The sequence below is a fragment of the Schistocerca americana genome, chromosome 1 (genome assembly GCF_021461395.2).
Source record: "Schistocerca americana isolate TAMUIC-IGC-003095 chromosome 1, iqSchAmer2.1, whole genome shotgun sequence".
In the NCBI taxonomy this organism is placed as follows: Eukaryota; Metazoa; Arthropoda; class Insecta; order Orthoptera; family Acrididae; genus Schistocerca; species Schistocerca americana.
Genome location: NC_060119.1, coordinates 306,084,724 through 306,110,374, shown reverse-complemented (window position 1 = coordinate 306,110,374; position 25,651 = coordinate 306,084,724). Strand labels below are relative to the sequence as shown.

At 43.6% G+C, this 25,651-nt stretch overlaps 1 protein-coding gene across 1 annotated transcript in view; it reads right to left on the bottom strand.

Moving 5' to 3' along the window:
- Nucleotides 1–7,060: 7,060 nt before the first annotated feature.
- The window catches only part of LOC124595915 (BRISC complex subunit FAM175B-like), a 136,848-nt gene continuing 118,257 nt past the window's right edge, over nt 7,061–25,651 (bottom strand). Inside the window, exon 7 of the mRNA XM_047134828.1 lies at nt 7,061–7,845. Within this exon, the coding sequence (XP_046990784.1) occupies nt 7,295–7,845 (551 nt within the window). The 3' untranslated portion in view covers nt 7,061–7,294. The remainder of the gene's footprint in view (nt 7,846–25,651) is intronic.

Sequence of the window (25,651 nt, the reverse complement as noted above, 5' to 3'; positions counted from 1 at the left end):
AAGGCTTTCAGCACCATAATGTGACAGATAGTCTAAACTTCATAGGCACGTAAGATCATTCCGTACATGGACAGAATGTGGTGGGATCTCATAGATGCCATCCCACAGTTTGGGGGAAGACCACACATTGGGGGGGGGGGGGGGGGGCAGGTGAAGGGGAGGCGGGGCGTTACCTCACCGAGTATCAAGGCCACCACCAGGAAGAAATATTATATCACCTTTTTGTTGAAAGGGGTAAATATCGCGCGCCCAACAGACGTGTAATGCAATAACTCTTTCTAAGAATGTTGCAAGCACAACTACTGGCTACAATTTCATGCCTTTTGGGGAAACTGGTGCTTTCAGTTTCCCAACGTTACAGGTGTGTTACATCACTGGAATATCTACTTTATTCATGTTTCAGGCTTAAAATTTTTTCGGCGTGTGTGTTCCTGCATTGAAAATGAGGTGATACGATTGGCTGATTACATAACGTGTAATATGCCCTTATTCAGTGTCCCGATTGGCTGAGGAGATCATGTGCCCTGGTCCCAGGGTGTGTAACGAAAGCACATCGTACTGCAATCTCGATTTCACAGTTTCCGAAGCTACTGAGGCACATTTGATGTATTTTATATTTACACTTGCTTATTCTGCAAATATGCATTTTCAATGTTACAGCACATATCTATCCGTAAGACTCTTCTTTTTTGTCTGTTTGTTGTGCTACAGTACCTGAAATTGCGATATAATATATAAAAATTCTACTGCACATCTAAGTACATTGGCAAATTGTTCCTATGTATTTCTCAGGAATTTTTTGCGTCCATAGGGACTTTCAAGGTGAACACAGGGTCTACTCATGCCATAGGGATATGGTTGAAAATGAGTTGGCCATGCTGCTTACTAGTCAACCATATGTCTGTTTTGTAAAAAATCCTTACTAATTTTATCTCCCTTTTCTTTGCATTCTTTTTCCTTTCTTTCTTTTACTCCATATAATAAATTTCTCACATGATATGTAAGCAGAAAAACAAATTACATTCATTGTTGTATGAACAATCAAATATTTTACAATTATTTACACGTATAAAATTATCCATTATCGATATACTCCATGCGAAGTTGCCAGTGAAATATTTATATTATTATGTATAAATGGAAAGAAACAGCTTCCGTCACAGGTTAGATTAATATTCAAAAGAAATAAAAGATAACTGTGGAAATTTATATGTTGCATAATGAGGAACATAACCTACGTCCAGCAAAGGAGGTTGCAGATTTTGCTGCTGTTCTAGTAATGATTTTATGCCAAGTGCAGTTCTAATGAAAGGTAATCTAACTTTTTAGCTATGCTATCTTCTCTTCTGTCGTCACCGTTTAATATATGCACACTGGTTTTTAAATTAATCAGAAACACGGTATTCCAAACTTTCTTGAAGTATACTTCGATAAAACATACAAATTTTGCTTTCAATTATTCAGAACTTACAACTTGTGCAAGAACATAAGACACAACTGAAAATACAGGAAGATCAAAAATCTTCATCTTCATATCTTAGCTTTCCTGTATATCTTGATACAATGTAATTATAGATTGTCAACAAAATTTTCTTGCTTCATCAGTCCTTGTAACGTAAGTTTTTAAAAATTATCTTCTCATTTTCCCTGTACATATATTACATCACGGATAATACCTATAAACCTTGTGGCCTGATGATAGGCCAACAGATTGTGCACTTATAAAAAGTAAGAGATTACAATAATACTAATGTGCCTAATACATCAGAATAATTCATTTACAATAGTGTTATATTTAATGATAAAACAGGAGTAGTACTAAATTAATGAATATACACTGTAAGACAAGAAAAAGAAAGACACCTCATGAAGGAATTAGCTGAGTGGGATGGAAATCTTTACATGTGACTTACATTTACTATCAACCAAATGGATCAATCATCCAATATAATCAAGAGAAAGAGCTTTACGAAGTAAGCAAGTCAGTAACATGTTGGTCCACCTCTGGCATTGAGGCAAGCAGTTTTTCCTCTTGGCACTGATGAACAGATTTAGATTTGTTCAATGCCCTCCAGAGGGATAGTGTGCCAAATTCTGTACAATTGGCACATTAGACCGTCAAAATACTGAATTGGTTGGAGGGCCCTGTCTCTAATGCTCCAGAAGTTCTGAAATGGAGAAATCTGTCAACTTTGCTGGCCAAAGTGCGGTTTGGCAAGAAAGAAGACAAGGAGTAGAAACTTGCACCATGTGCACACGGGCATTATTTTATGGAAATTTAGGTCCAGAATAGCTTGCCATGAAGGGCAACAAAACAGGGCCTAGAATATTGTTGACCAAGAACTGTGCTCTAAGGGTGCTGTAGAGGCAACCAAAGCGATCGTGCTAAGAAATAAAATGGCTACCCAGATCCTCACTCCTGGTTGTCGGGCAGTATGGTATGTTACAGTTAGGCTGGTATACCACTGTTGTCTGGGGCATTTCCAGACATGTCTTCGATGGGTGTACTTTGAAGCATGACTCATCACTAAAGATAATTTCTTTCCTATCAATGAGATTCCAGGCCCTGATGAACAGCAAAGACATCTGGAGACACCCTGGACAGCAGTGGGATACCAAACTGACTGTCACCCACCATAAGGCCAGACAACTAAGAGTGATGTCTGGGATGCCATTTCATTTCATTTCATAGCAGGACCCCTTTGACTGTCACATGCATCACCATTAGCATTACATCAACAATATTCTACACGCTACACCCTGTTTTATTGTCCTTCATGAAAAGCCACCCAGGCTTACAATTCAGTAAGATGATGCATGTCTGCACACATCAAGAGTTTCTACTGCCTGGCTTTGAGCTTTCCAAACCCTACGCTGGCCAGTAAGGTCACTGGATCTCTCCCCCAATTGAGAATGTTTGGGGTGTTATGGGTAGGGATCTCCAACTAGCTTGTAATTTTGATAACCTAACACACAAATGGATAGAATATGGCATAGCATACTTCATGAGGACGCCCAACAACTCTACCAATCAATGCCAAGCTGAATAATTGCTTACGCAAGGGCCAGAGATGGACCCAAACATTAGTACTTTCTTGATTTGTGAAACTCTTTCTCTTGAATAAATCGTCAATTTTTTCTGAAATTTTAACCATTTGTTATCTTGTACGTGTACATTCCACCAGCCGATTTCCATCCCAAGTAATTTAATTGACTTCATTCTTTTACAGAAACCTATACGGTTGTTTAATTTCGAAAAGGAAATTAAAAAGTAATGATGAAAAATAGTAACAAATGATACAAAATTTATTCACTTACCTTATGTACTTTAAACTATTAGCTTTTAAGAAGCAAATACAGGGTGATTCAAAAAGAATACCACAACTTTAGGAATTTAAAACTCTGCAACGACAAAAGGCAGAGCTAAGCACTATCTGTCGGCGAATTAAGGGAGCTATAAAGTTTCATTTAGTTGTACATTTGTTCGCCATTTCAGCCAATAAAGTTTTTGGTCCCTTTTTCTTCGAAGGTGCTACTGTAACTGGACTACAGTATCTGGAGATGTTAGAGAATTGGCTGTTTCCTCAGCTTGAACAAGAAGCACAACAATTCATATTTCAGCAGGATGGAGCGCCACCACATTGGCACTTATCTGTCGGTAACTACCTGAACGTCAACTACCCGAGGCGATGGATCGGCCGCCAGGCAGCCCGTGACAGAGCACTTCATCACTGGCCTCCAAGAAGCCCTGATCTTACCCCCTGCGATTTTTTCTTATGGGGGTATGGCCTCCAAGAATCCCTGATCTTACCCCCTGCGATTTTTTCTTAGGGGGGTATGTTAAGGATATGGTGTTTCGGCCACCTCTCCCAGCCACCATTGATGATTTGAAACGAGAAATAACAGCAGCTATTCAAACTGTTACGCCTGATATGCTACAGAGAGTGTGGAACGAGTTGGAGTATCGGGTTGATATTGCTCGTGTGTCTGGAGGGGGCCATATTAAACATCTCTGAACTTGTTTTTGAGTGAAAAAAAAAACCTTTTAAATACTCTTTGTAATGATGTATAACAGAAGGTTATATTATGTTTCTTTCATTAAATACACATTTTTAAAGTTGTGGTATTCTTTTTGAATCACCCTGTATAATTAACAATAAAGTTTAAGCAAAAGGATTTTTAAGGAAATAAATTTCAGGTTCATTGTATTTGTATGTTCAAGACAGAATTATTTAAGAGATAGTAACACGCTTATTCATTTATATGAGATGGGAAATGCCAAGTTTTCTGCACTCTCAATGTCTTATATAAATGAGGAGCCATGCAGTTTATTGGTAAATGTATATGCGTACAGGTCCACATTTTGTATACAGTTAGTCTGTGTTTATTAATATCTGTTTGAGGTGGTACATCGCTGGTGTATGGGATTTGAAGTTAGCCACAGCAGTGTGGCTCAGAGCTTCCAATTCCATGTGGACATCATAAGGAGGATTTTGAAAAAAAGGCTGAAGACTGTCCAAGAAACCTTTACGCAAGAATACATATACGATTTAACTCGTACAAAAAGCGCCAAGTTTGTTTTAGAATTGCAATGGAAATTACAGTATGTTGAACAAGTTCATGTAATAAACGCTCATTGTTATTTAATCCAGCTGATGATAATTTCAAGTACATTTAAGAGAATGAAAATAAGTAATGTGTTTAGAAGTAATCTACTTTAAGAAAAATAAATTTTGCCAATTCACCATCCATTGAACCCTTTCATTAGGCATTTTAACTGCATCATCACAATACATGTATTCAATTATGATATGTTATAAATATTCCATCACACTTTGAGAAGAAAAGTGATGTCCATAACTTCTATACTAGAGGAAAAAATGACATTTATTGCCCATTACTAAAGCTTGCAGAGTCTCAGAAAGGAGTTCAATGCACACCAAATCAAGTTTTAAATCTAACTTAAAATCATTTCACTAGGCAACTCATTCTACAACATGGAGCAATTATTTGAAAACTCTTAGTACATAAAAAACACCCACACACACACTATTTTTTTATGTACGGTTACATGAGCATGACTAGTAATCTTTTATACACATCGTGTAAACTGAATCGTCCCGCATTATTTCGATAAAAGAACCTTTCAAATGATGTGTGGAAAATTTAAGTAAGAAGTATCAAACAGGTGAAATACTCTCAGACTAATGAATTATGTGTAATTCTATTCCAAAGAAAGCAGGTGCAGACAGGTGTGTATGTTATCGGACCATCAGCTTAGTAAGTCGTGGTAGCAAGATACTGACATCAATTATCTACAGCAGAATGGACAAACTGGTAAGGACAAACCTTGGAGATGAATCAGTTTGGGGTTCCACAGAAATGGGGAGAACACATGAGGCTGTATTGACACTTCAACTTCTCTTAGAAGCTGGGTCAAAGAAGGGCAAACAGAATGGAAAATGCCTCAAAAAGTGGTTACAAGTTGAATAGCAAGAAAAGTGATACTAGGGTCATGGAATGTAGTCTAAATCAGCCGAGGCTGCAGTACATCAGGAAATAAGGCACTAAAAGCAGTCAGCTTTTGCTATTTGAACAGCAAAATAACCGTTGATGGTTGAAGTAGAGATGACTGGCAACAACATGAAAATGTTTCTCATAAAGTGAAATTTGTTAACATCAAATATAAATTTAGGTGTTAGCAAGTGTTTTCTGAAGGATTTTGTACGAAGTGTAGCCTTGAATGGAAGGGAAATGTGGACAAGAACAGAGCAAAATGCAGACAAGAACAGAGTAGAAGCTTTTGAAATGTGGTGCTACAGAAGAATACTGAAAATTAGTTGGGTAGATAGTAGATCGAATTGAGGGGAAAAAACAAATTTATGGTACAACTTCAATAAAGAAGGGACCAGTCAATGTAGATACACAGATAAATATGCTTGCACAGGATGTACTAGCATGGGGAGCTATATCAAACAGTTTTTAGAGTGACGACCATAACAATAACAATTACGCAAGTCAACTGTACATATTTGATGCCTCGATCAGAATCTGGACCTACAGCAGTGTTCCTGTGCAATGTAGTATGGTTTTGAAACTTCCTGGCAGATTAAAACTGTGTGCCAGACTGAGACTCGAACTCGGGACCTTTGCCTTTCGCGAGGTCCACAGGAGAGGAGCTGTAAAGTTTGAAAGGTAGGAGACGAGGTACTGGCAGAAGTAGAGCTTTGAGGCCGGGGCATGAGTCGTGCTTGAGTAGCTCAGTTGGTAGAGCACTTGCCCGCGAAAGGCAAAGTTCGAGTTCGAGTCTCGGTCCGGCACAGTTTTAATCTGCCAGGAAGTTTCATATCAGCACACACTCTGCTGCAGAGTGAAAATCTCATTCTAGAATGGTTTTGCTTGAGCTGTCACATATTCCACTACTTCAACTAGCACCAGCACAAGGTACTAATCAAGCACATCAAATTGAGCAAATGATTTCGCTGAGTACTTGTTGCCAAAGTGGTGGGATATGTAAATATTCATTAACAGATTATCATATCCTAAACTGAGTATTGGCATTCTACACCTCACTTTTCAACCATTTTATATTCCAAAACTAAACTAAATAAAAATGCATGAACATATGGTACATAAAGTTGTCTGTTTTCCACGTTAATGTTTTAATGCAACAATAAAGGAGGAACTTAAAAAATACATTTCTTACCAGTATTAGCCAATGGTTCCTTTATTGAAGCCACAGTCTTTCTCGTGATAATTTCAAAGATTCCATACATCTGTTTACAAAATTGAGGGAATACTCATATTACTATTGAAAACAGTCTCTCTCATTATAGAAAAAAATGTCTCAAAAGAAGAAGTTGTCAAATACTGCTGTGAATCGATCATCAAATCATTTCTTAAATGTATAGTTGCCTAAATATTCTCTCTCTCTCTCTCTCTCTCTCTCTCTCTCTCTCTCTCTCTCTCTCTCTCACACACACACACACACACACACACACACACACACACACACACACACACACACCAGGGGAATAAAGATGCAGTGCAAACGTAAAACCTGAGTTAAACTCATTTAATTACATCAAAATTATAATGCTCCATATAAAAATGACTGATCAGTACACTTTCTGGTAGCACTTCTTCTTTAAGTTTGTGTAAATTTATGTTTCTAAAGTGCACCAAACTTTTGAATGGTAACTTACACATGACAATCGTTTGTTCATATCACTGTTTTCACAAATACACACAGATGCACACATGCTTGTTGCAAGCCTGTACCTATATTTCAATATTATTGCTCCTGAGTGTTTGATTCAGAAGGCGAACCATTTGTAGAAACAGCTGGGGATTTGGCAACACTTTCATTGTTATCAGCAAGTTTTCTTGCAACAGTTGCGTAACTGCGTTGTTTTGTAGGCACTGACATAGTACGACCTGAAGGAGTAGTTGTGAGCGAAGGTGAGGGGCCACGCCTCCGCAGACTTGGGCTTACTTCTTGTTTGTCACTAATTTCACTCCTTGATTGCGTTTGTCTCTTTTGTGATTCCCTAATTGTAGTTCCGCGACCTCTTCCACGGCCTCTTTCACTTACACGTGCACCTCCACTGCCAGATGGAGTCTGTTGTGGTGTCATTTCCAATTTCATTTCAGTGACATACGAAAAAGGGTCTTCCATGGCCCCTTGACTTGATTTATTTTGCTTTTTCTTTGAACTGGTGTCTTCATCAGCTATTAAGTCAACTTTATCATTCTTTAAAAGCACTGGTGTTATTGGCACTTGCAGAGGAACAAGCTGGTCAGTCTTACAGCCTCCATCTTGCAAGAGCTGAGGTAGCAGCAGTTCTGGAAACAAATACATATACGTATTCATTTAAGCAAAATTTCTTCAAAAATTTATCATCTCTTCAGATTAATGCATTCCTACAAAAGAGTGCAATACAGGCACTACCTTGTACTAAATGTGATATTGGATATGTATAATCAGTACCATGTACTACCGTATCTCACAGAAATAATAACTTTCTCAGTTATAGTAAGAGCAAAATGACATTAACAAATATGTTGGTAACCTTGAGTAGCATATACATAAGTTAAATCAAGAACTAAAGAATGAACATAAGAAGAGATAAATACTTGAAAATAACAGTCCAATATACCGCAGGAGTGTTACTGTGAATCGGATTTTAAAAAAAATTTTCAGTTTCAATATTTCATACACGGAGACACAAGCCCGTGATAGGTCAATTCATACTGTCCTTCACGGCACCATCACATCAGGGCGAATTCACACTGTTCGTCACGTCACGGCACGTCAAGTCAATTCAAGTCACGTGATCTCAACTCACATTGCTGTTCTTGACTCTTCTTTTTGCGGGAATTGCAATCTTCACAAAATGATTTTCAACTGTTTTATGCACGAAGTGCACATACACAACGTGGTAGCTTATGTGTGTGGATGCTGGAGTCCAAATTTGTAAGAAAGTGACATTTATTGGACTCAAAAGGCTTGTATATCAGATAGGGGATACAGAAGTGCAAAACACCACACAGAAAGGGCGTGGATCCAAAAAAATATTGTGGTACAGAAGGGGAATTTTACACATTATACCCGGAGTCTGATGAAGAGGAATCTGCATTTTACAATTTGGAAAGCAGCAGCATCAGTTTCCTCATTTGTTACCTCAAACTGCACCCAGAATTACTAAAAGGAACACAGTGTTACGAGCTGCCATCACCCTGTGAAAATTTGGTTTAAGGTTAACTTCAGTTGCTAGTGCAGTGCAAATTTTTGTGCATTAGTCACATCTCCCTCGATTCCTTTCCCTTGAAGATATACAGGTTTTCTTTACATGTTGTATTTGGCTTTTAGTTGTTCAAGTGCCTTATTTATACTGGGCTAGCTTGTGAACCCAAATAAATATTGACCACTGATGCCTGCAAAATTGTTTTGCACATAATTCATAGAGCTGCTTGACAATCAACAGGCTTGCCACAACAGGGTGTATAAGTGGACAAGGAAAAAAAATTCCCGGATTTTTCCCGGATTTCCCGGTTAAAAATTCACTTTCTCCCGGATGAAAACATACTTTTTCCGTGTTATTAAGTGACAGTATATATTCCCTCGTAACTGTAAAACTTATCAATCCTTTGAATGGTTATGTTTTTATACACGGCGTAGAATTTCCCGGCACTTTAGAAAACGAAACTCAGGGAAGAAAACCCCTTTTGGAAAGATTTTTGTTGTGCAGCAACATGCATGCATATTTCGTATTACGAAAGTATAAATTCGAATTCCACCGAACACCACATGCTACTTTCCGAACCATGTAATCGAGATTGCGATGCGCTTTTGTAAGCCACTCGTAGCTCATATCACGTGATCCCGCCAGCCGATGACAGCGGATATTCAGACCGCAGGGCACGTGATGTAGTCAGCTAATAGCAACATCACTGTTAAGTAGCGCGGATACACATACAGGAAAAGTTAATGTTTTAAATTAATGTACATAGTGTTGCTACAAGAAATGCAAAGCTTTCACATATAATGTTGATATTTTTTGCGCTTGTTACACTTTAAGGTATATCACACAAATGTGCCATTAAAAATTTTAGACAAGTCCAGTGACCTGTCCTCAAAGCTTTCCACAAATAAATTAGCTACCGCAGAGGAGAGACAGCTCCCCGTAGCACTACATCAATTTGCTCATAATGATGATATGAATGTCTGATCTTCTGGGCTGGAAATACTTCTAAATGGCTCATCATCAAACGCTCTGTGATTTAAGAAATTCATCGTACATTCTCACACATAGTTCAACTTGTGAAAAAGGAAATTTACTTTGAAAGTAACGCTTTTCAAACGGCCATTCGCAATATTTTCCCGCGACCTGTTAGAATTAGGTTCGTTTCAGTAGTCGTCAGAGAGCGCCAGATAACTGGCGCCACAGCGCGTTGCCAGCTGCTACGACGCAGGAAGCCCGTATGTTTGTATGTGTAAAATATTAAAAGATCTTACATTATGTCATAAAAGAAAAGAAACGTCAGAGGATACTCCAAGAGCATCGGAATTTCGTGAACCATACTAAAATGGGACATTTACAGTGCATACTTAAAGAGCACATTCGTATATCTAGATTCCCAATGAAGTAGGCCTCGACCTGATATTAAGCTTTTCAGTGTGGGTTTCGGGATGTAAATTTTCTTTGAGTACCAGTACTGTATTAACTAATTTTTGATTCTTTATTGTGACATAATGCCATACGTGCTAGAAGATGAAAATGTGCACCTGAAATGCAGCGAACAGTTGAAATTTTCCAATAGTGAGGAATCAAACATTTCGTTTCGAATATATTGACTGCCTCAGCATAAAAAGTTGATAAAAGTCAAATTTCTGCAGCAAACTGACAAAACTAACTTCATTGCTCTACAAGGCAATTAATACATGACTGTCAGAAAAGTGGAAATAAAATAAAATATCGAACTAATAACGTGTATTAGCCTTCTGTAATTACGTGACTGTATTTTAATTCACTTGATAGCTCCTGGCCACAGAAATCCATTTTGTTTTCATTTGACGTGAGAGCAGTAAACGAAGAGGAAACAGCAAAATCACAAAATGTAAACACGGGTCACGTGGAGACTACACACTTGCCCAATGTAACTCAGACTGCTCTGCGCATCAGCCTCGGATCTACAATATTTCCAAACCGGGACAATACTAAGATAGTAGCGCCCCTCGAGCATTTGAGATATGACATCAAAAATTTAAATATGTTCATTTTGTAGTGCACATCTTTCTGAAGAGAGTGATACATAAAATATATATGTTCGAGGAAATGTAGGACATGTTATTTGGTCTTAAGTGTGCCAGAGTGCAGTGCCACCCCTCTTCATGCAGCATTCTTCTATGGTACGTCACTGTATTTCGCTCCGTGGAATTGAAACGTGTATATTTTGTACTGGATGCCATGAAACTATGTTAAGGACAGTGGAAATTAAAATGTCCTGTGGTACCTCTCCTGCTCCTGGTCGCACGGTTTGACATCCTGCCCCTCTTTTTTTTTTTTTTAAACTAGCAATTAATACTAGATGGGATTATTTGTAACAGGGAGAACAAGAACTCTTCAGAAAATTTGCACTCTTTATTGCCTGTTAGCTAATAACTTTCTGTTTTGGGTGATATAAAATTACACATAGGATACATAAACCAGTAAAGACAACAGACAAGCAAGACAGTACACATTTCTTCAATCCTTAGCTCCTAGCATTGTTTGCTCTCTAATCTTGCTACAGCTTTACATGGCGTGCTTTCCTTTTTGCGAAAGAATCTGTTACCTCAGCAAAGTTCGTCAAACCTTTTGGCTACATGAAAAATCGAAATATCGTTGTCTAATACTGCGTAAGCTGCTAATACAAAAAGTACCAAAGACTGGTGTGGCTTCTCGGTCTGATTACGTCTATTTTGTCATTGTCTGGTAGATAAACAAAATAGGCCTTTCTAACATTGCAGAAATTGTAACACATACCAAATAAATGAGACTGTTTTGGCACAAATGGTCATTCTTATAACACGACAGAATATAATTCACCAAGACCAACATACAATGCCTATTAGGCCTATTACAAGCAAATAGCTTAATGTTAGGAAATAGTTTCACATTTCATTCATACGCTCCAGTTTCTCGAGCATGAGATCGAAAAGTAGTAGTACAAGATTTTTATATAAATTTGGAATCATCATGTTCTTCCCTAGTTGGTGTGATGTCCCCGTTTCTTCTCCTTCCTCGTTCTAACAAACAATCTCGTCATGACTAATTCTGGAACTATTCCTGCCTTTGTCAAAATTTATTTGCCGGTTAACTTCACTAACCCTGCCAGAATCACCGGTTTAGTTATCCCTGATTATTCTCCGGTTAGGCGTTGTTATGTTCATACAAACCACTTTCCGCGCTACTTCCAGAATAGAAGTTACATGGCTGCTAGACGGGGACTGTACAACTGGCCCTTACTAACGTATCGACGTGGTCAAAAATTTTCTGACAAAATTTCATTTTCTTGGATACACTGAGAAGATAATAAGTAATCTATCTTGCTTGTTATTCCTGTCAGTCGTTTATTTCCACTCTGGTAGTCTGAATCTATGGATTTCAATAGTAATTATAACAACGCTGATCATTCGCAAATCCAGTCAACCACATAATCAGACTGCGGTTCGGCTTTACTCCACTCAGCTTGTATAACCCGTCCCCTTTTGCCTGCAGGAAAGTTTATTTCTAGTTGCGAACTTATGATTCATTCAGAAATCAATTTACAGAGTGTGTTCAAAAACCAACAAGGATGCGTTTCAAACTCATAAGAGTAATCGATAGTCCAACGTGCGCTGGATGCTAGGAGCTTTGTGAAACAAGGGTTTTTTATTCTCAAGAATATGAATTTGCCCCCCCCCCCCCCCCCCAAACCGAGGGCCCTCCTTGATTAAGAGATATTAACTTATTAAATTATACTGTAGTAGTTAGCTTTTAGGAATAAGATCTCAGAACTATCTCATGCAGCTCCTCCAACATACCACATTATTTATTGTCATCTCTCTTAATTAGTGCACCACTTAAGTATGTATTCACCTTGCAAGTATAGAAGGGAAACTAAATTGTTCCTTCACCGATGACATCCTCTGAACCAAAGCATCGAGTTTCATTACCAAAACTAGCTGGTTTTTCTTTTTTATTATTCCGATTAGCACAGTCCTTGTGGTCGCGAAATCAGTTTCCATTAGGTTGGCCAAACGCATACTGCTCCCACCCCCATCTGCCCCACCTGCTCCACCCCTTCCACACATGCAACCCCTCTGCACGCATCACCGCTCCCCTCACACAACCCTCCATGCAAGCCCTTCCTTCGCAAGATGACCACTACCCTCCTGCACCCCTCCCCACACTCCTCCCCATACACTGTCACCCCATGCATGCCAAATGCCCCTCCGAATCCCACCCACAGCTGCAGGCGCACCTGGACAAGCCAGAGTGTTACCGTGTGGCGTGCTAAACACTCCTTCCTATTGCACACAGTGAAGACTATTGCTTGGTCCACACTGTGTGTAACCTGCCAACCTCCTCTGCAATACTGCTTGCCAGCACCACCTCGCATACTGCAACACACTGCCTGCACTGTCACGTCACAATCTCACTGTCACACATTCCCACCCCTACAGTGCTCATGCCCAACAGGCTCTCTAGCCAGCAGCCCTCATTACCCCTACCGCCCCAGAACTTTGGAGATGTCTGAACTCCACACGCACTTGTCGGCACGACAGAACTGCTCAACTCAGCTCATCAATAGGAACGCGCCTAGGACAAGCCGAGTCTGCAGACACACCCCCGGTCGCACTACTGCTCACTTGGCCTCCTCCAATCAGCGAGACCAACGCCTGTGGTTTGTTTCCGTCGAGGTAGTTTTCGCAGGTTGCTCTATCACAAGTAAATGGAATTCAGGATTGTTGTTGGCCACCTCGACCTGACCACCACTGTCCAAGTGCGGGATGTTATTTCACGCCCAGCCCCTCCGGCAGCTACACTAAACTAAAAGAAAGCATCATATCCAGCTTCACACACTTGAGCCTGCAATGAGCAGGTCATTTGTTATCAACCAAATGATGCAACGACACATGCCCATCCCTGTTGGTGGATCATATCCGAGCACTCGCCGAACCACAACCCTCCCTTCCCACCCTCATACAGGTTGCCCTGGCTTCACATGCCCATTTATTGCTAGGCAACGCAACAATCTTGGCCGTGTTCAAAATCCTGAATTCCTTACCTGTTGTGGCTGCAACGTGGAATGCCAGCTACCAATCCAAGGCTCCGGCCAGTTATTCACCCAGCCCTAGTTACCGAGTGTGTGAAGACAATCGCGCCACTTGCCACCGATGACCCTCTCCCCAGTACCGAAGCCGCGATGTGTACCTGATTCTAATGTGCATGAGCTCCAAGATGGACGCATTTACAACCAGCATTGCCCGCCTACACCTCAAGCACCCACTGCCCTCGCATGCATGATGCTGGCCCAGGCAATAAGAGCTGCTCCTGCTGGTGCGATTCTAACCACTCACCTGACAATCACAAGCACCATGAACTAGGCACAGCTTGCTGGTACCACCAGAGGATTTGCTGAGAGTGTGGCCAACTGCTAACCTCAGTGGTCCTGGTCACCAAATACCAGGAACCACTGGCAGTAGGCAGATTCAGTTGCTATCACATCACAGTGTCTATTTGTATGGGAACTTAGTGGTGCTAGTCTCTGTGTCCACTGCCACATCAATATCGGCTTTGTCTTTTCCATATTCCCTACGAACTATTCCTAAATCCCGGCCTGCCCTTTCAGCACGTCATCACCACTGCCAACAACTCAGCCACCCCTACTTATGGGGCGCATATCTGCTCATTCGATCTATGCTTCCAGCGACAACTTCTGCTGACCTCCACAGTTGTGGCCATTATCAACCACATTCTGGGTGCTGACTTCCTCAGCCATTACATTCTACTGACTGATACAGCGAAACACCACTTAACTGACAACACCTCTGCTGGGACCGTCCGTGACAGCTCCCACCCCGCCACATTTTTCACTGTGAAATAGCTGGCCCATATGCTCAGCTCCTTGCAGAATTCCACCCTGCACCCCCAGAATGTTCAGCACAACGTAATGCATTGCTTCACCACTACTGGGCCCCATGGTTTTCTTCTGCCATGCCCCCGCCCCCAGTGCAAAATCACATGAAAGGAGTTCTCAGAGCTGCTCACTGCTAGCATATTTCGACATTCAAAAGCCCCTGTGCTTCAACTGGTCATTCACCCCAAAAAAGTTTACTGGTACCATTGTGGTGATTACCACAAACTCAACACCCACACCATCCCAGACCACTATCCCGTCCGACTCATCTGCACCTACAATGACGCCATTTTGGGAGCTACTATCTTTAGTAAGATAGATTGCACTAAAGACTACACACAAATTCCACTTGCCCCAGACAACATTGAGAAGACAGCCATAATCACACCTTTCAGCCAGTTCGAGAGGGCATTCATGACATTTGGTCTGCGCAATGCCCCATAAACAAGGCAGCAATTTTTAGGCAACATCCTCTGGGACGTACCGGGGTGTACCGCCTACCTAGATGATACACGCTCTGGGACTCTACTCACAACCATCAACACCTATTTGAAATTTCTTTTTCTGCCTAAAGAAAGCTGGAGTGATTCTCTACATGACAAAATGCATTTTGAGGGGGAATGCAGTCGATTTCCTCAGACACTGTCTATGCTGCTGGCTCCTGCACCCTCCCGGAGACATTTCAGGCAGTAGCAGCATGCTTTACTACCTTCAACGGCCTCTGGTGTTTCATTGGCACGGTCAAGTTTTCTGTCGCCCTCTTGAGGATGCTGCAGTCATCCTGGAGCCCCTTACTACAGTACCCCATGGCGATAAGAACAAAGGCAACAAGCTGGTTCCCTTGGGTCCAGACCACAATCGAGAACATCAGAAAAACGAAACAGGACCTAGCCAATATAGCTTATTTGCCCCATCCCCACTCTAATGGCCTCCCTTGCATTAGTAGTGGATGCGAATCAGATGGTTATCGGGGCCATCCTACAACACGCGGACATCTGGCAACAACTTGCCTTCTTTCCGTCCAAGCTCTCTGATACACAACACTGGTGAGACGCATATAACCGTGAGCTGGTTGCAGTCCATGAAGCCATCCACTATTTCCAATCTTCAGTCAAGGGACGTACCTTTACAATCTTCACAGTCCACTGCCCCTCGCCTCTGGTTTTTGCAGGAACGACATAGTCCAGATCTCAAATCTCACCTTGATAAGAGTATAATCCACAATTTACTACTGACATCCAGTACATTGCTGGCATCGATAAGATTGTGGCACATTGCCTTAGCCGCTTCTGTGTCATCACCCCACCCTTGGAATACAATGCACTGGCCACTGCTCAAATGGGGGCCTGGACATAGTCCACACCCTTCCAAATGCAGATTCTGGCCTCAACCTCCATCTAAGATCTACAATGCACTGGCCACTGCTCAAATAGGGACCTGAACATAGTCCACACCCTTCCAAATGCAAATTCTGGCCTCAACCTCCATCTAAGATCCATGAGCAGCTCCGACCGTAAGAATTGGCGTGATGTCCTTGTGGATCCTTCACAACTTGATGATTCCAATGATTGCCGCCACCCCTTCCTCCCTTCCGCCTTCTAAAAACTAGCATTTGACCAACCTCGCACACCTAGGTGTCCCTACTTATGCCACCCTTGTGAAGCAACACTTTGTCTGGCCAGGAATCCAACATGACTGCAGCAACTGGGCCCGGTCCTGCGTTCTGAGCCAGTGCACCAAGGTTGGACGGCACATTCACTCCCCTGTGGCTGTCTTGCCCCCACAAAACACCGATTCACACACATTCACCTCACCACAGTCCACTACCCTCCTCCAGTGGATGTCAATATCTGCTGACAATTATTGACAGATTTACTCACTGGCCGAAGGTCACTCTTACCCCTGAGATTTCAACTGAAACTGTGGCTGCAGCCTTTGTTTGGACCTGGATGTCCTGCTTCAGTTGCTCACACAATATCACTACACACCATGGTCCAAGTTCTCCTTGGCCATCTTCCAATCTCTGACAGCTATCTGCAGATCCAATTTCCACCATACCACCAGCTACCACCCTGCAGCTAACAGCATGGTGGAGCGATTCCCCTGCACACATCGGTTGGTTGGTTTAAAAGAGGGGGGAAGGGACCAAACTGCTAGGTCATGGGCCCCTTGTTCTGAATAAAACAATGCCACAAGGGTGAGAATAAAACAAGCGAGACTGACAACACAAAATGGAGAGAAAGGAAAAACCACAAGAATGACGGAAGGGCAACAAACACTTAAATGAACGAAAGGGGAGAAGAAAACCACAGAAACGCAAGACAATGACAAAACAGATTACCATGGATGGCTGACCATGAGGATGAGAAGGAGAAGCCAGCCACTCTGCAACACATTAAAACCTCCACCCTAAAAGCACTACAGTGGAGGACACAGAGGCACAAAGGAAATGCACTAAAACTTAGGTCAACTGATAAAACCCACCCTCACGAATATAACGTAAAACTAAATCAGCCGATAAGGTGCTGTCAGATAAAATCAGCGGCAATGAGTCTGGTACCTGAAGATTTCATCGCAGGGCAGTCAAAAAGGGACAGTGCACAAGAATATGGGCCACTGTCAACCGTGTGCTGCATCATCACTGAGGCGGGTCTTCACAGTGCAGGAGGCAGCAGTCAGTCGCTCAAGCGTGGTCAATGATGGAGGACTGCCACACATTCGTAGTCTCCTTAATGGCACGCAGTTTGTTGTGCGTACTGAGACTAAGCCATTCCGTCTCCCAAAGCCAAAAAACCTGGCGGCGTAAAAACGAATGCAAGTCAGTTATTGGAATGCCGATCTCTGTAAGCAGTTTCCGTGTAGCCTGTTTGGTCAGCCTGTCAGCAAGTTCGTTGCCTTGGACTCCGACATTTACTGGGGTCCACACATAAGCCACTGAACAAACGGACTGTTCCAGGCATAGATGGACTCATGGAAGGTCGCTACCAATGGACGATGAGGGTAGCACTGGTCGATAGCTTGTTTCTTCTGTGTACTGACTCCTTGACCATCCTACGACTCCCCAAGAGCATGAGATAAAGCCATGAGCTCTGCAGTGAAAACACTGCAGTCATCAAGCAAGGAATGCTGTTCAATATGTCCTCCGTGGACCTAAGTGAAGCCGACATGACCATCGGCCATCGAGTCATCAGTATAAACCACTTCATGGCCTTGGTACATGTCAAGAATCTAGAGGAAGTGACAGCAGAGTGCCGCGGGGTCAACTGAGTCCTTTGGGCCATGTGAAAAGTCCAGGCGAAGCCACAGCCTAAGTGTAAACCATGGAGGTGTACACGAATGAACCTCAAGTATAGGTGGTAAAGACAAGGACTCCAGTTCAGATAGAAGGGATCGGATGTGAACTGCAATTTTAAGTCCTGACCTGGGCTGCCGATGCAGGAGATGAACTGCCGTGGGTGGGAAAAGGAGATGGTAATTCAGATGCGCAGGAGAACTACAAGCGTGTGCAACATAACTGGCGAACAGTTGTGCATAGCTGACCAGCAATGGAGGGACTCCAACCTCCGCCAGGAAAATTGTCACTGGACTCATCCTAAAAGCTCCCGTCGCTAATTGAACACCACAGGGGTGCACTGGGTCAGTAAATGCAATGCTGAGGGCGCCTCCGAACCATAAACCAGACTCCCATAGTCAACGCGGGATTAAACAAGGGCTCTGTAGAGCTGCAGCAGGGTAGAGCGATATGTATCCCAGTTGGTGTTGCTCAGGCAGCTGATGGCATTGAGGTGCTCCCAGCATTTCCACTTAAGCTGACGAAGGTGAGGTAGCTAAGTCAATTGGGTATCGAAAACCAGTCCTCAAAATTGATATGTCTCCATTACAGTCAGGGGATCCGCAGTAAGGTAAAGTTCTGGTTCCGGATGAACGGTATGATGCCTACAGAACTGCATAACACATGACTTTGCAGCCGAAAACTGGAAACCGTGGGCTAGAGCCCATGACTGTGCCTTGTGGATGGTTCCCTGTAGGCACCACTCAGCAACACCAGTACTTATGGAGCAGTACGAAATTCAGAAGTCATCTGCATACGGAGAGGGCGAGATGGATGGCCCTACAGCTGCTGCAAGACCATTAATGGCCACTAAAAATAGAGGTACATTCAATACAGAGCCCTGCGAGACCCCATTCTCCTGGATATGGGGGGAACTATGGGAGGCACCAACTTGGACATGGAAAATACGAAGTGACAGGAAATTCTGGATAAAAATTGGGAGCAGGCCTCGGAGACCCCATTCATATATTGTGGCAAGGATAAGATGTCGCCAGTTGGTGTCATACGCTTTTCGTAAATAAAAAAAGACAGCAACAAGGTGTTGGCATCTGGAAAAGGCTGTTCAGATAGCAGGCTCGAGGGACACAAGATTATCAGTGGTAGAGCGACCCAGGCGGAAACCGCCCTGGCACGGAGCCAGTATGCCACGTGACTCCAGGACCCATCCCAACCATTGAAACACCATACATTCCAGCAGCTTACAAAGAGCGTTGGTGAGGCTGATGGGCCGATAGCAATCCACATCAAGCAGGTTTTTGCCGGGTTTGGACACTGCTATGATGGCGCTCTCCTGCCAGTGCGATGGAAAGATGCCATCACACCAGATCCGGTTGAAGATCGTGAGGAGATGTCACTTGCAGTCAGACGAGAGATGTTTAATTATCTGACTGTGGATCCAATCTGGCCCAGGAGCAGTGTCGGGGCAATGTGCAAAGACACTGAGGAGCTTCTACTCTGTAAATGTGGTGTTATAGAGTTCACTGTGGTGTGTAGTGAACAAGAGGACTTTCTTTTCCATCCACTGTTTGAGAGTGCGAAAAGCTGAATGGTAATTTTCCGACAAAGAGGCTCGCGCAAAATGCTCGGTAAACTGCTCGTTAATCCCATTTGCGTCGGTAGATAATATGCCATTTATGTTAACACTGGGAATACCTACAGGGGTCTGGTACCCAAAAACTCGTTTGATCTTTTCCCAGACTTGGGAAGGTGACGTATAGCACCCAATGGTCGAGACACATCTCTCACAACACTCCTGTTTCCATTGTCTGATAAGCTGGTGAACGCGGGCATGGAGCCGTTTAAAGGCTATGAGGTGCTCCAGGGAATGGTGCCGCTTATGCCACTGTAGAGCTCACCGACACACTGTAATTGCCTCAGTGACTTCCAGCGATCACCAAGGGACTGACTTTTGCTGGGGGCACCCCGAAGAATGGGGGATCATGTTTTCCACCGCAGGAAAGATCGTAGTTACCTGCTCAACCATGACATCTATGTTACCAGGTGGGGGAGATTCAATGGTGACAGCAGAGATGAAGGCTTCCCTTCTGCCTTGTTTAAAGCCCATCTGGGCAGGTGTCCGTGGACCTGACAACGCGGCAGTGACAGGAAGATGGGCAAGTGGTCACTACCACACAGGTCGTCATGTGCTCTCCAGAGGATACATGAGAGAAGGCCAGGACTGCAAACTGAGAGATCAATGGCCAAATATGTGCGATGTGCTACAATTAAATGTGTGGGGGCAGCTGTATTTAAGAGGAAGAGGTTGAGCTGTGACAGTAAATTTTTGACTTCTCTGCCTCGGCCGGTAAGCACGGTGCCACCCCAAAAGGGGTTATGAGTGTTAAAATCTCCCAAAAGTAGGAAAGGTTTAGGGAGTTGATCAATTGGTGCAGCCAATGCATTCAGGGGTACTGCACCATCTGGCGGAAGATATATGTTGCAGACAGTTATTTCCTACATCGTCCTTACCCTAACAGCCACGGCTTAAAGATAGGTTTGAAGGGGTACAGGTTCACTGCATATTGAGTTCAGGACAGACACGAACTCCACCTGACACACTATCATAGTCACTACGGTTCTTTTAACATCACCTATAGCCGTGGAGGGCAGGGATCCGCGTGTCTGGGAATGCAGAAAGCAGGTGTAAAGCTTAAGAGTTACTGCAGCTCAGCCAGGTGGTGGAAAAAACCTTCGCAATTTCACTGGAGGATGACATTATCGTGAGGCTGGGAGGGCATGAAGCACGCAAGGAGGCAGGTTATGCCTCAGGGTCACCTGCTGCCACCGATTGAGTATTTGCAGCCATTTCTAAGTAGGATGAGCCATCAGTGAGATCCAGGTCCGCAGGGAATGCTAAGATCTCCACCGCATCCTCAGATGCAGTATTGATAGGAATGGTGGAGTTGGGGCCACCAGAGGGTCCTGTTTCTTAGCAGACTACTACTTACTTTGCTTCCGTTCTTGCTTCTCTTTAAGGGGCTTGCTCGGAAGATTTCTCCGAAGCAGCTTCAGGCACGGAGGAGGCTGTTGCTTCTCCGGTAGGGGAGGATGTGATCAATGTCCCCTTCATTTGGAGGGACCTTGCTCCCAAGTAGGTGTTTTGGGAGCAACGGAGGAAGATTTGCCCCCTACCATCAACGGGGCAGATGTATTCTGGTGGCCTGGAGGGCCCACTGTTCCTGGCACAGAGTGAGGAACCACTGGCACTTGGGATGGCGATGGCAACATAGCTGCAGCTTATGTCAACGTCAACCGAATGGGGTGTAAGCTTTCAAATTTGCGTTCAGCCTCTGTGTAAGTCAACCAGTCCAGGGTCTTGTACTCCATGATTTTCTGCTCCGTTTGCAGTACTCGGCAGCCTGGTGAGCAGGGGGAGTGGTGCTCTCCATAGTTGATGCAAGTGCGAAGTGGTGCACATGGAGTATCTGGGTGCAGAGAAAGTCCGCAGTCTAAACATGTGGCGCTGGGAAGTGCAGCGGGAAGACGTGCCTGAACTTCCAGCACTTAAAGCACCACATAGTGGGAGGGACGTATGGTTTAATGTCACAGCGGTAAACCATCACCTTGACCTTTTCAGGCAATGAATCACCATCAAAGGCGAAGACAAAGGCAGCGGTAGCAACCCTGTTTCCTTTGGGTCTGTAAACGCGCCGGATGAAATGTACACCCAGCCGTTCTAAATTGGCGCGGAGCTCGTCATCAGCCTGCAAGAGGAGATTGATGGAAAATGATCTCCTGGACCATGTTGAGGCTTTTATGGGGAGTGACTGAAACAGGAATACCATCCAGCTTGTCACAGGCGGGATTGGGCTGGGGATGCTGTCTGAATCAAGACTGCGCTGTTTCGCATCTTGGGCCGTGCTACCACTTCTTCAAACTTTCCCTCACGGCGCTCAACAAAAAATTGAGGTTTCGTAGGTAGAAAGTAGTACCCATCAGTTCTGCTACCAACTAAAAACCGAGGCCGATATGGCTATCTCCGTTTGTAGTCCTACGTTCCTCCCATGGTGTGGCGAGGGAGGGAAACGATTTAGGGTCATACCTGTCGGCATTGTATTCGATCTTGCCCTTCTTAGAGACTGCTGGTGCCGTATGGTCACCAGCAAGAGATGACTTACACTTCATTGCAGATCATCCACCCTGATGCCACCCACTACGATCAGTGGCTCTCCCCACGGGTGCCACCCAGCCACATCAAATGCCAACTGGCATGATGGCCATTGCTGGAAATCCTGATGACCCAGGAAGACAGGCATTTACTCCTTGGCATACGGAGGGACTTTACAGCTCAGGCATCAGCAGTGCGATCCCTGTATTGTCAGGCGGCTACCACCAAATGGGTACATGACGGCCCCACCACAACAGACTAGCTACCGTGCTAGATATTAGGCGCAATGAAATCCAGTATTGTCATGGGGGCAAAAAATGACAGGAAACAACACAAGAAGATGACATGTGCCAGAAAGTGTCCTCGCCCAAATAGTTGAATCGCAGATGGAGATGCAAAGCCATGACAAGTGATTCAGGAGATCGAATCTAGGGGCACTATGGATAGCTCGTGCACCACGTAAGGCGTCCTTCTCCATATGGCTGAGACTCCTTTTAGTGGCCTCTTATGACAGGCAGGAATACCTCGAGCCTATCCTAACCCCCGGACCTGCATGGGGTCCCCTGCACACGTAAGACCGCCCTAACATGTTATTCTTCTGAATGGTCTGCTGCCCTACCCTTGGTACTTCTAAGCCTGCAGATCACACAAAAAACCCACCTCCGAACACCTACTCCTGAGCTGGTATACAGACAGCCACTCGCCATTCCTGGCGATTTTTTGGAAGTGACCTCGTTTCCTCCTGATAGTGCAGCAGATTTCATGCAGCAGCTCCAGGGCTTTATGGGCCAGCTATGACCGACACCTCAGCAATGTTATGGTGAGCAACATCGATTGTGACCTCACAGCATGCACACATTATGCCTCGGGTGTATGCATACCAGCCGTCACTCTATCCTCAGTATTTGGGCCTGCACTTTGTGTTGCGACACATGGACAAGACGTTCTCCATTCGTCTAAATGGGTTACAACAACTATCTCCATACACAAGTTCAAGCTGGTCTATATGCAACAGCTCCCTCCAGGCAATGAACACCAGCAACATCGAAGTGGAGTTTCCCCCTCTACCATTGGTCCGAGTCGCTAACGCAGACAGCATCCCGCCCCCAAAGACACCTGACACTCTCAACAGGTGTCATCAACCCTACTGCAAGCATCTGCAACACTACAGGAGCAATGCTATGTCACACACTCCCAACTCCACGCACAGGAGCTACCCATGCCCCTCCTCTCACCAAAGATGTTTTCCTCTCTAAACGGGGGAATGTATGGCGACTTCGTCCATAGTCTCTACCTGGAGCAGCAGACCATGCGCTGCATAGATGGGAAACCAGCCCATCAACACTCTCACTGGTCAATTCCTCCAGAGGGAGAGCTAGCGCGGGCATGGTTTCCAGATGGACAAATGCTGAACCAGAGTGATCAATCCGTTCTAATGAGGCAACACCTCTCAGCCATGTTCTCAGCATCTTGTCCGCACACTGCCACATTGCTCGCATTGTCATCTGTTGCACCTCACCAGCATATAGGCGAACAACAGAATTCTTACCTCACGTTCAGTGTCAAGTATTCTGTCATGGTCAATTTAACGAGGGAAATGCTACTGCAGTTTTCCATGCTGTCTTCCCTAGAGGTCTTTCTATTGACTGCGGGTGTACAAAGCCTGACACCGGATGCCTGGTTGGTACTCCCAGTATCAGCACTTTGAATACTGCATACAGTGGGGTGTAAATAGCACAGTGGACACCAGAAGTACCACATGGGTTTATTACCATTCCACCCCCAGCTGTTTTGGCACTTCCTTTGTCGCCAAGCACACCACCAAAGCGGGTTTTCCCCACACCACCAGACTACACTAAACAAAGGCCGTAAGCCACTCATGGTCTGCCCTTCCAGATACTCCAACCCAACCAATTGCCCTCCTTGATTAAGAGGTATTACCTCATTAAATTTTACTCTATCTAGTTGTTAATTTTTAGGAATAATATCTCAGAACCAGATTGCATCGCTCTTCTAGCATGCCTTATTATTTATTGTCATCTCTCTAATTAGCACACAGCTTATGTATGTAATGTGTGACACAGAATAATGGGAATGTTTGAAATTAGTGGCAGCCATGGGCAGATGGGAGCACTGCGGGTTTGTGACAGTTAGCAAGTAAACAGTCTGCAATTTCAGTAATCACGGATCAGTGGAACAGACAACAACACGAGTTAGCCATAAAAATTTTATATAAAAACAATGATAGTTTGGTAGCAGTGCAGAGGGAGTTTTGATATTTTTATAATTTAGGATGTCATTATGCAGTTCCATTGAAACACGCGATAAAATGTTGGATTAATAACTTTGAAGAGACTGGATCTGCCCTCAAGAAGAAACCAAATGGATGACCAACAAGTGTGAATTCTCCACTGAACATTGATGCTGTATGCAAGTCTGTCGTACGGAGCCCATGGTGTTCAATTCGTAAGCACACAGCAGTGGTTGGTATGTCCCAGGAGAGTGATCGCCGAATTCGTCATCTTGATTTAAAATTTCATCCATACAAACTACAGACTGTGCAACAATTACTGGTTATGAAGAGGATTATGTCAACAAATCATAAAAATTAACAATGACGATGAATTTCTAAACAAGTTGTGGATGTCGGATGAAGCACATTTTCGTCTCGCAGGTTATGCGAACAAACGTAACTACCGTTACTGGGCAAACACAAATCCTAATGATGTTCATGAGCACCCTTTACACACTAGTAAGGCGACAGTATGGCGTGTTGTTTCATCACATGGGATTATCAGACTGAATTTTTTCGCAAATGAACAGGGAAACATAATAACCGTCAATGCCGATCATTACATGGTGGCATTACCAAACATTCAAGAAGCCAGGTATCAAAAGGATGGAGCGACATCACACCACACTGCATGGCAATGAATGGCATATGTGCGACAATTGTTAGGCAACCATGTGACCTCACGATTCAGTAACATTCCCTGGCCCCTAGATCACCAGGTATATCCATTTGTGATTTTTTCTTGTGGGGCTACCTCAAGAGCAAAGTCTATATGACTAGACTCCTGGATGAGTTAAAACCGAGAATTCAGGATTCAATTCACAGTATCCCAGCTGAGATGTTTCAGCAATCCATGAGGAATCTCAACAGCAGATTTCACAAATGTATTTGTACAGGAGGACGCCATCCAAAGGATGTAATTTAAAAAAATGATAAATGCCATCAATGTTTCGTAAATGGCAAAGTTGTAAGATTTCAATTAGTATAAATGCAATTTCTATCCTTCACCGCTTCTAGTTTCATTGGATTGTGGAAATGTTCCCATTTTTCTGTGTCACCCTGTATATCCCTTACGAGTATAGAGGGGAACCTAAATCATTCTTTCAGGGTCATTCCACATCAAACCCTTGGTCCCCAACAGACCACCTGCAATCTGAATAAAAGTTTGCACAAGCATTTTTTATAGAATAAACCAAAGCTCTCTAAAATTTGAGTTCAAGGTATAAAACTTCACGGTTTTATGAGGCATTTA